Below are 11,346 nucleotides of genomic sequence, written 5' to 3' on the forward strand. Positions count from 1 at the left end.
GTATGTTTTGTATTGTAAAATACACTTTTCATCACTGAGTCTTGTTGTTTGTATAGCAATGGCGTCTTTTGCTTAATGCCGCCCCCTAGTGTTATTGATAAAAAACCGTCTTTTGTGGCCGCGTTCCAAACCAAACCGATTGTATCCTTCATATTATCCTCTAACATCATTTTCTCATATCTCCTTTGTACGTCCATATACGATGACACTCCGCATACGCTTTGGGCTGGGAAAACAAACGCAGACGCGGTGACTGCGTACTGCGCGTGCGCGCAACGCTAAACCGCGGAGACGAGCTTTAAAGAGGGCCCCCTCGCGCGCGTGGCCGTGCTGTTGCGAGGGGCGATCGAATCGGGGCCGCGCGCGCAGGAAGGCTGCTGATCATTAGAGTTGTCACGTCACGGATCCGCAGCGACAGATAAAGATGCTGAGGTGACAGGCAGAAGGAGAAAACGGACGATCACACTAAGACATATTTCCTTCGCTCCTCCATTCGCTCTTTTATTTTATTTCCAGTCACCGACAACTCCACCACCACCTCCGCCTATGGACGCTTCGCTCGCTATGGGATTCCGCTCGTTGTCGTCCCCGCCGCCCCCAAACCAAAAGGATTTTTCGTAACCACACCCGGCTCTTCTTTGGAACAAGGGCTGGCAGCTCAGACCCGAGGTAAGGATCCAGATGATTCAGTGCCTCCTCTTTTTTTCCACCACTCTTAACACCCCCATGTTTGTCGGCGGCAGCTTCGTACATGCGTTCGGTTTGTTAACCTGCATGTTGTCAGCGCTTAAAGTCAGGCAGGATGGGCTTGCGTGGCCTGCGGGTGGCCAATGTGCGTGGACGCGCCTGAGTAAATCTGCTGTGGCAACCAAATCGCTATGCAACAGCTCTCCACAGCAAAGCCGGGGTCAGTCTATGCAGACAAGAGAAGGGGTTTCATTTTGCAGAGCGGCGTGACACCTTTGCTGGGACTCGGCTGTAGCTTGTTATCGACACATCCCGTTGAATACGATACAGAAGGCCTCTCTGTATTTGCTTGGTCACTGTGGTATGCACTAACAATGATCAAAAAGATGCACTGGAGGCAAGTGTAGCTCTTTACGTGAATGCATCTTTGATTCCCTATATAAACACACTTTCTGGTCCCATCTTTCCCAGCTTCCCAGCCTCCTCTTGATAGAACCCATCGTTCTGGAGAGAAGTCAGTCCAGAGATAAATTTTCATCCAGCAGCAGTCTCTCCGTCCTACCACTGAACCAGGCCACTCTTGGATTAGACAGAAGATATTCTCGTTGGATCCAGGCTTATACGCATGTATGCATAGCAAGCTTTCAGGGTCAGGTCTGATTTGTTGTTGTTGTTTTTGTGAATATTCACCATCAAATCACATTCATATTCACTCTCAAGGAGAGCTACTCTGCGGCAGAATCACTCATTGACATTTCATGATGCTTTTTGTAGCTGTAAACTTGCAGCTTCCAGCAGACCTAAAGGGCAGAGGCGATGACCAGCTGCAGTCAGCAAATGAAAATGGCACTGCACCATCGTCGCCATGGAGATGCTGGTGTCAGGAAGCGGGATGCATTATGAGGCAGGAGCTGGCTGTCATACGCGGCTTTTAATTTTGGGGTCCAAAGGCTGCTTCTGGTGGGCTTGTTGTTTTCTCTCTCGTCATTGGCGGTGTCTGGTATGGAGGAGGAGGAGCGGAACCGTGCCCCCTCTGTAAGGCGTTAGATTAGTCACAGCGTGAGGCAGCCGGGCTGGCTTGTGCAGGTGTGTTGATTTGTGCAATATGTGTACAAGCTTATGTTTGAATGAATGCTGGTGTGTTTGTGGGTCAAAGATGGCCTCAGATGAAGCCACTATTTAAAACTTTCTTTCCCCACACCCTATTTGCATGAAATAACAACCTCCAACTTCTGACTAATTGTAAGCAAATTATCTGCTACAGCCTCTTATATGTGATACCCAGGTGTGACCCTGAGGAAAAAACACCCTGAAGGAAAGCACAGGAACATGGGATGACCTTGAAGTTCTCACTCAGAGCACTAGTTATTCAATCACAGAGAAAGTTGCCCATCCCTTGAGGATATGAGCATTTTTGTGCAGCACGTTTGATGGCATGCTCTGTGATTTTGCATAAGCAGCAATTAGCTCAACGTTGAGAATTTACAGTTGGCTCAAAGACTTCCTGTGTTCATCGCTAATTTACCAAGAAAAATACTTTTATAGAAGTTTAGCCGGTGTGAATTAAAAATATTTCCTCTTTTGATTTACTTTTGATTCTCTTGAACCAAAGCAAGATAAAAGATTCAGGAGGTATGCTCAGGAGAGAAGAGGAGTTAGAGAGAGACAGGTGTAACAGTGAAGCTGGGGGGAGCGGAGGTAATGAAGGTGGTTGATTTTAAATACCTGGGGTCAATCTTTCAAAGCAATGGAGAATGAAGAAGAGAGTGCAAGGCAGCGTGGAGTGGGTTGGAGAGTCAGAGGCGATTTGTGACAGTAGGATGTGAAAAGGAAAGGTTTACAAGATGGTAGTGAGACCTGCTATGACTTATGGTTTGGGGTTGGTGACACTACCAAAAAGACAGGAAGCCAAGCTGGAGCTGTCAGAACTGAAAATGCTAAGATTTTAAATGGGAGTGACCAAAATGAACAAGATTAGAAATGAGTACATGAGAGGGAGAGCTCAGGTTGAACAGTTTGTAGATAAAGTTAGAGAGGCAAGGCTGACATGTGCAGAGGAGGGATAGCAGATATTCTGGGCAAAGGATGTTGATGCAGGTGCAAGGGAGGTGTAAAAGAGAAACATCACAGAGCAGCTTCATGGATGTAGTGACAGAGGACACGCAGAGGGTAGGTGTGACGGAAGAGGATGTTAGGGAACCATGGGTGAGATGGAGGCAGAAGATTCACTGTGGCGAGCCCCCAAGGGAGCAGCTGAAAGAAGAAGAGTGAATGACCCAATGCTTAAAAGAACTAATGGTGAATGAATGTCAGCACTCACTCTGCTGTGTTTGGTATAGTAATTGGAAAATTCTAGCATGTGAAATGGTGACTGTGATCTCTGTTAATCCAAGCCTGCTGACAACAGAATGAGTGGCGCTCCTGTAGAGCATACTCTAGTATAGTTCGACAATCTAAAATGTTTTAGTATCATTAAATATGGTTTTCAGTCATTTTTACACAATAAAAGGTAAGGATTAGGATTAGGGTTAGCCTCAAGGCTTCTTCAGCAGTAAAACTGTGCTACATCCTAGTTCATCGCAAAACAGTACAATGTAGAGATTAGTGGCATTTTAAACTAAATCAGAGCATATATACTGAATATATGCAGTGTTATAAATGACCGCACACAAATTTCCAACCTTGCATTGTCACAAGTCTGATCACTCAAAGCCGCTTCATTGTGCTGCACTGGCCAAAATGCACAACCACTTTAATGTCATCTGATATTTTTTACACTGCGCTGTTTTTACGACATTTAGTAAGTGATTGTTGATTTCGAATTATCGCACGTGTCTTGATTTCAGTTAAGTTTTTCCATTATGAAGATATTTGGTTGGTCGTGTATTTTGTTGAGCTCTATGCATGCCATTTGTTACATATTTGATATGTTTAACCGCCTATAAATAAAGAATAAATTAGCTTATTATTATCCTCGCTACACCAATTCATGTAAAACAAAAAAACTGAAAAGCTGTAGGAGATGTAGACACATTCATAGTAGGAAGCATATATAAATATGCAGCTGGGTTCATAATCAAGCCCCTTTTGTCCCGTGAAGGTAAACATTTTAAAATAGACTGTAGTGTTAGTGTAATGTAAGTCCATTACAGTAATTGCGAGTCATTAAAAGGGATTTGTTTGGTCCAGTTGTGTCGTTGGATCTGTGTAGCTTCAACAAAGACCACCTTACTCCTGAGCCTTAACCTTGGGTCACATTTCATGCTCATCACTTCACTGTTATCTACTCTAACCACACTTCTCCCTCTTCCCAGCCTCACTAGCATGCTGCATGATGGGATTGATTCCCTCCTTGATGCCGGGATCATGCCCTGTAACCAAATAGTGTTTTGAAGGCTGGTTGCGTAACCGTAGATGCTCGGGCGCCGTGTACAGAATGATGAATCAAAGTCGGGCTTGCTGTAAGCGAGTGTTTGAAGGCGGACTAAAGGAAGTATCTAGCGAGTGCTCTCCGGAGGAATGTTTATCTGCGACACGGATGTTGTATAATGCAGGAACATGGACTCGGTTTTTCAAAAGGAAATTCCATTTTAAAGTTGATGTGTGTTAAAGGAGTTTGGCCACATCATGTCAGCCTAATTAAATGATTGGTAACACTTTTTAACAGGTTGTATTTTATAGAGATTCTATAAATTATTATTAAGTTTATTAATAATTTTTCTATTAATGCATTAGAAGCCTTCAATTTGGCTCCTCTGGAAGGTGTTTATCCTCCAGCATGGTGCTTTTTAGACATCTAGTCCAAAAATGTTTTATTAACAAATGATTACCGTGTATATGTAGTAATACTGACACAACTAACTTTATTTAATATGAACTGTAAGTTAGAATTATTACAGAATGATTCAGTATTGTGATAAATGTGAAAAGAGTTTATCTACAGCTGGATTTGACATGAATCGTCCATCTTTTCTTTCTTTTATCTTCATTCAATTTCCCAGTTGATGCCAATTTTTCTTTCTTTTGTATCAGGCGTAGGTATTATGTAAGCTGTAGCTTCAACCTACACATTTTTGGTTTGTCCCTTGATTTTGTTTTTTTTAATCATTCAATTTCTCGTGATATAAATGAACAGAATAGAAATAACGACTGCAGATATCCATATTTCATTTGTGTGTGGAATTAAAAATAAACTTAAAACTGTCTTACACAATGAAATGAATGAATATGTAATTTCTAAGAATAGTTGGTGCTTTGTGTAAATTCAGTTATTTATAAAAATGTGAATTTTTGTGTGGTTTGTTTTTAATCAGTTCACTACTGAGTCGATTTAAATTAAGGAAACTAAACAGACTCATTACATCTGATAATACACTCATAAGATCTGCTGCTTGGCTTTCATACACAGAAGAGGGAAAATGATACTAAGATGATGAAACCTCTTTGTAATGTAATAGTTTTGCCTGTGAGTTTGTTGGGTGAGCTTGTCTAGAAGGACAGCTGCTGGCAGCAGGTGTGGCAGCTGCTGCAATGGTCACGTATCAGAAAGCTTCAGCTATTGAGGCAACGGTCGGTCTCTCAACTGAGCGGCATGCATGCTTTCTGTAGTGTTTTTAATGCCGTAAAACCCGCTGGATGTTAGCCTGAGATGCTAAAGTGCAGCTTGGTCAAATGTAACCAGATTACAGCTGATTTCCTCCTTCCGCTTCTGACTGCTTTGTTTCTCTCTTGGACTTCCGTAGGGTTCTTCATCAGATCCCAAATGCTCTGCCCAGTGTGAGGCTGCTGGTCGTGGAGGAAGCAGTGAGGGCAGCGTCCCTAGATTTGCTGACGGGATGAGTGGGGGAGCAGAGCAAACTGACATCTTGAGCGTGCTCTCCCTGGTTAAGGAACGATGGAAAGTGGTAAGCGCCGTGTTTTCCAGCTACAATAGGCAGCGTGTTTGTGCAGCCCCATCACTGCCTGTCCCGAGGTCACCCTCTGTTCCACAAACAGGATTTCTTTGTTCCTCAAACAATGCTTCCCCTGCCTATGAGCACCACCGCTTTCTTTTTAAGTGTCTCACCTGTGTTTTCGACAGTTTGGGGTCATGTCTCTCTGTCCAGGTTCTGCTGCTGCAGTACGGGTGATCCAAAAATAGCCTGTATAGCTATTTGTGGCAGTGCATTGTGCTATAGGCAGCAGCAGCAGTGCTCCCCAAAGGCCCATGTCTCTCACTGCTGTGCCAGCCTGGGCTCCATGTGAGGCTGTTATTCCTAACTGGCTCCACTTCCTGTCATCTAAGGAGTTACATAAGAATGCTGCAGCTAATCCCACAACTTTAGCTCCAAGTGCGACAGAAAACTCTGTGCGAGCATGGAGGACAGTGAAGGGCACATCAGAGCTTAGGGGAAATTAAAGCTGTAGTAGTTGAGATACAAGATGAGCTTGAATAATACTGGTAGTTGAGAAGCAGCTAAAAGAATGAAATAAGGACGATGCTATGCACAAGTATAGGTGAACTATAAACTGAGTCATATAAATTCCTGCTGGTTAACCAGGAAAGAAATTTCCCATTTGCCAGCAGTTTTAATCAGAATCGTTTTTTTTAAAGAAAAAACTATTCAATTCAATTCTATACATTCAAATAAGAACAAAAAATCTCCAACTAAGGATCAAACCAAATCGCAGTTATATCACGCCACAGAAAGGATAATAAATACTATTAAATCGCAAGGAGGTTGGTTTTAAAGTGGAATAACCCCCTGCTCACCATCAGAAAAAGCACAGGTTTAAGGCCCTTTACAGACTCAAAGGCTACATCTGTCTTTTGCATACAGTTTGTGGGCTCATATGCCATTGTAGTATTCTTCTAGTTGACAAAACACCTAATTGTCATAAACTCTGTGAAGCCTGAAATGATCTTCACCTCTTACTTTTACTCTGTAGAAGTAGAAGTAGTATTTTTATATATCATATGTGCCATCATCTTTACTCCAGGTGAAGAAGATCGGGGGTGGTGGGTTTGGGGAGATCTACGAGGCGACGGACCTGATGACGCGGGTCAGCGTGGCACTGAAGGTGGAGTCGGCCCAGCAGCCCAAACAGGTGCTGAAGATGGAGGTCGCGGTGCTCAAGAAGCTCCAGGGTGAGTGCAAATGGATTCACTGATGTCACTTATTGGTACTGGCCCATCGTCTCACACGTGCAGAGTATTTATTGTTATCATCCAGCAAATGTTTAAGAGAAGAAAAAGCATTCACAATGTCTATCCTTAGCATGTTTCCTTCCAAAAATCTCCTCCTAGGAGAAAATGCTGGTATCACTTGTTAGCATCAGAGCAGGGTAGAATAAACTCTCCCTCTGAGAATAGATATAGATCTGAAAACAGTTTGGCCCAGGGTTCAGCACAATTTGCCTCAGTCCATGCTGTGGAAAAAACATCTGTGGTGGTCCTGCTTTTTAACAGAAACAACACAGCAAGTGTACGGTTGTCTGTGCTTGGACACTCCCAGGGTTAACATAAAGTTAGATCCTTTAGGGGGACTATGTTACTTCCATTTCTCTTTCTTTTATAAAAGAAAAAAGGTCCTTCCTTCTCCCTTTTACCCACAATGCTTTTTTACCTCCCCCCTCCCAAGAAGAAAATCAATGGGCTGGGATCATGTTTGCTGTCTAATGGCTTTGGCCTGGAGCATCGTGGTCCTGTTGCTTCCTGAGGGAACCAGCATATAATTTGAGATGGGCTCAATTCCAGCCCCCCAACCATTGCTGACCCGCCCAGCTGTAGAGAGTAAATATCAACCAGCAGATATATAAAGCATAATGGAGTAAAAAATATAACCCACTTTCAACTTTGATGTATTTTTACCCTTAAATAACAATTTTGTAATAACAAATGATCTAAATAGTAGCATTTTTAGCACGAAGGTCTTGTCACTAACTATGCATGTAGACGCTGCTAGCTGAAGGGCTTTGGGGTGTGGCTGCAGCCAACCTGCCGGTGCAGCAATGTCCTTCCCATGCATAAACACACACACAAATGCTCAAGGCATCCATGCACACATGTCTAGACCTGGTGTCATGTGCTATATCCCATAAATCAGCAGGGAAATAATACAGTGAAGCTGCTGATGAGAGGGCACGGACATTGGATACGGTAGGGCGACTAAGTATGGGCGCACACATCATTATGATTCATACAACCAGCCCTCAAATAATACAGCACGTGTAAGGTGAGAGGAAGGATCCTGAAACTCTCTTGTCCTTTTTCTCTTAGGTAAAGACCACGTGTGTCGCTTTGTGGGATGCGGCCGTAATGACCGTTTTAACTACGTGGTGATGGAGCTTCAGGTTAGTCCCAAAGGAAAAGACTAGTCTCTAAAAAGACTCTAAATGAAGCTTCTTTAAGAGTCAACAAAATCACTCACCAAGCAAGTGTCAAACATTTGCTAATTTCAGTTTGTGCAATAAAGATTTTTTGCCTTTCTGTGTTTCATATATTTGGAAATGTAAAAAATGTGGGAATTGGATTACTGGCTGTCCAAAGCATTTTAAAATCACAGAGTCAAGCTAAGTTAAAGCTCTAGAATTTATTTGAGTGGACTTTTAGACATTTTACTCAGTGATTATTTGGGAAATAAAATAAAAAAAAGCACAACCATGCAAAGAGCAAGAATAACAACACAAACAAAGGGAAAACTAAATTAATAAGAAAAAAAACTTATAATTGAGCTAATAAACATCCTCATAGCACCTATTCTGCTTTGATTACTAGCTTGCTTCTGTTTAGCGTATTTCCAGTCATGCTGTAACTGTGTCTTGTGGTCATAGCCACCATTCAGTCAATATGTGCAATGTTTGACCATTTTGATTATTTACCCTGGCCTTGATTGGACTTTGGGCTGTTGACTTGGAGAAATCATGGTGAGCTCTTACTCAAAGTTACTGTTATATAGAAGATGGTTACATGAAACCAAAGCAAATAAACATTTTAGAAATTTCTAAAAAAATACTGCTGCATGTAAATAATTCAGCAGCTAACCTACAGTATATGCAAAAAAACCCCCCCAAAAAACAAATATGGCCAAAAGAACAGTAACTATTTCCACTTTAAATGCATGTAGCATTTTGCAGAATATCAGGCAGAAGCAAACTCAAGCTGCAGGCTATTGATAGACTGCATCACATGCTGTGAATTGCAGGTATAAGATTCGTTTTCCATCGACCACATGAGGCTGTGTTACCCAAGACATGATCAGAAATTATAAATGCATCCTACTTGAATTGGATAGTAGTTGGCCTTGGGGTGTTATGAACGTGTGATCTGGTTGTAATTTGTGCAACCATTCCCACAGGAATGTCAAATTTTACTGCACCGCACTGGCTCCCGACCACACCATGTGCTTAAACTGTTGTGTGCAGCTCAGTTCATGTTCTACCTCACTTTTGGCTTGTTTCCTGCCCGCTGAACACATCTGTCTATCGCCCAGGCCAAACATTTCAAACAGTAAAGCCTCTTTAAATACTTTTGTTCTTTTGTTTCATCATTTTTCAAACACTGTTCACTTTGTTTAGAGCACGATGGATGGATGGATGGATGGATGATTTGATTGATTGACTTGTTGTTCATTAAAAGCCAGGTGCAATGGGGAGATTTATCAGACAACTGCCTCTATACTAATAACTTGCTTGCGTGGCCCTTTAGGGTCGAAACCTGGCCGATTTGAGGAGAAGTATGCCTCGAGGAACATTCAGCATCAGCACCACCCTCCGTCTGGGGCGCCAGATCCTGGAAGCTATAGAGAGCATCCACTCTGTTGGCTTCCTGCATCGTGACATCAAACCGGTGTGTAGCAGGGAGTTGGGTGCAGGACATTCTTTGATTGCACATATGTCCCTACAGTATATTCAAGGCAGATAAGTAATATAAATATAGTCATATTTTTATTTCTATTGTCAGCATTGGACTCTGCCACTGACATCATTTTTTTGTAACTGGCTGCTAACATTGCTGCTGATTCAGTAGTTTGCTTTTTGCTTGCAGTAAGTCGGCTCAGCGTCAGTGTTGGCTAGATTCCTAAAACTAACAAATGTAAATATTGTTTATCATCTGAGGTGCTTTCTTAAATTATATTCCCTTACTGGAAGACATTTCTTATTCATATATGGATATACTGTAAATAGAAATGACATTTTATTGCACATAGATTTCACTCTTTTTCAACTTCCTGTTTCTGCTACAGTCCAATTTTGCCATGGGTCGCTTCCCCAGCACCTGTCGTACCTGCTACATGCTGGACTTTGGTTTAGCTCGCCAGTTCACCAACTCTTGCCAGGAGGTCCGACCTGTAAGTGCATTCTCTGTTATGGCTTATATACTGAATCTGAAGGAGCAGTATGTAGGATTTAGTGACATCTAGCTTTTAAACTGAGGAGTGGAACTATATGAAAGTCCTATTTTAGCTCTATTTTAACTTCCACATTTAAGAACAGGGACCTTTCCACTGATAAAGGTTCTGCTCTGTTTACTGAGTTTTTGTGTAGCTTATTGTTTTGGTCTGTTGTAAATCCACAATGGAGACAAAGTTAACAAGTAACTTTTGAATATAATGCATGTTTTGCAGCTATAAAGACAGATACTTTTGTAGTTTCGTGTAGAGTTTTGAAATTTAAACCAATTCTTATCTTGTTCTCCAAATCTCTGTTTGTAACAGGAAGCAAATTAAAAGTTTATGTCTAAAAATCTTGTTTGAAACTAACCATAAACAGGTTAGATATCATCAGCATCACCATTTAATGACTATGCCTGTCTTTATTTGTCAGCCCCGTCCAGTCGCAGGGTTTAGGGGAACAGTGCGATATGCATCTGTCAATGCGCACAAGAATAAGGTCAGTATCTGCCAAGTATGCGATAGAGGTTTTGTTTCATCTGTGATGTTGTCCTGCATATGTCTTCCTCTTCTTTTCTTTTTTGACAGTCAAACATTATCCAATCCTGTTAACTCAGAGTTGTTTTCATTCTGCAGGAGATGGGACGTCACGATGACCTGTGGTCTCTCTTCTACATGTTGGTGGAGTTCTTGGTCGGTCAGTTGCCGTGGAGGAAGATCAAGGATAAAGTGAGGGCACTGAAAAAAATGAGCTCTGTCCTGGTGGCTCCAAATGATGACATATAATTGATGTGTGTTTGTGTATTTTAGGAACATGTGGGAAAGCTGAAAGAGACTTATGATCATCGTCTGATGCTCAAACATCTACCGGCAGAGTTTGGTGTGTTCTTGGATCACATCTCCAGCCTTGACTACTTTACCAAACCTGACTACCAGGTATGATTTACATTCAATAAAGAGGGAAGGTTTTCCTGTATCATAACCTGAGCAAATCGCTCAGGTTTTGGAGTGCATGTATATTTTCTGCTTCTATCATGATGAATTGATGATTATATATTTTTGTGTTGTTGCAGCTGTTGATGTCAGTGTTTGACAATAGTATGAAAACCTACAATGTCGTGGAAAATGACCCCTATGACTGGGAGCGGACCACTACTGATGGCACGCTGACGATTAGTGCCAGCACCACGACACCTCAACATCACACTCGCCTCACTCCAGCACACATGGGGTATGTTTGAAATATATACATGTATAAGTACAGAAGCATGTTTTATGGTGTCTATTT

The 11,346-nt window shown here is 42.1% G+C and overlaps 1 protein-coding gene across 5 annotated transcripts in view; it reads left to right on the forward strand.

The window, feature by feature from the left end:
- Positions 1-334: 334 nt before the first annotated feature.
- Positions 335-11,346, forward strand: part of ttbk2a (tau tubulin kinase 2a) — a 19,400-nt gene continuing 8,388 nt past the window's right edge. For 2 of the 5 annotated variants that reach the window (XM_005736573.1, XM_005736577.1), the window contains exons 1-10: positions 335-669; positions 5,430-5,591; positions 6,667-6,814; positions 7,946-8,019; positions 9,374-9,514; positions 9,912-10,016; positions 10,492-10,557; positions 10,695-10,787; positions 10,869-10,994; positions 11,132-11,289. In XM_005736573.1, coding sequence (XP_005736630.1) covers positions 5,523-5,591; positions 6,667-6,814; positions 7,946-8,019; positions 9,374-9,514; positions 9,912-10,016; positions 10,492-10,557; positions 10,695-10,787; positions 10,869-10,994; positions 11,132-11,289 — 980 coding nt within the window. In that variant the 5' untranslated portion in view covers positions 335-669; positions 5,430-5,522. Of the gene's footprint in view, positions 670-1,158; positions 1,337-1,461; positions 1,774-5,429; positions 5,592-6,666; positions 6,815-7,945; positions 8,020-9,373; positions 9,515-9,911; positions 10,017-10,491; positions 10,558-10,694; positions 10,788-10,868; positions 10,995-11,131; positions 11,290-11,346 lie in introns of all 5 variants that reach the window. The other 3 variants (XM_005736574.1, XM_005736576.1, XM_005736575.1) reach the window with 3 other exon arrangements.

The sequence above is a fragment of the Pundamilia nyererei genome, unplaced genomic scaffold, assembly GCF_000239375.1.
Source record: "Pundamilia nyererei isolate P.nyererei 1_Seehausen unplaced genomic scaffold, PunNye1.0 scaffold00070, whole genome shotgun sequence".
NCBI classification, from domain to species: domain Eukaryota; kingdom Metazoa; phylum Chordata; class Actinopteri; order Cichliformes; family Cichlidae; genus Pundamilia; species Pundamilia nyererei.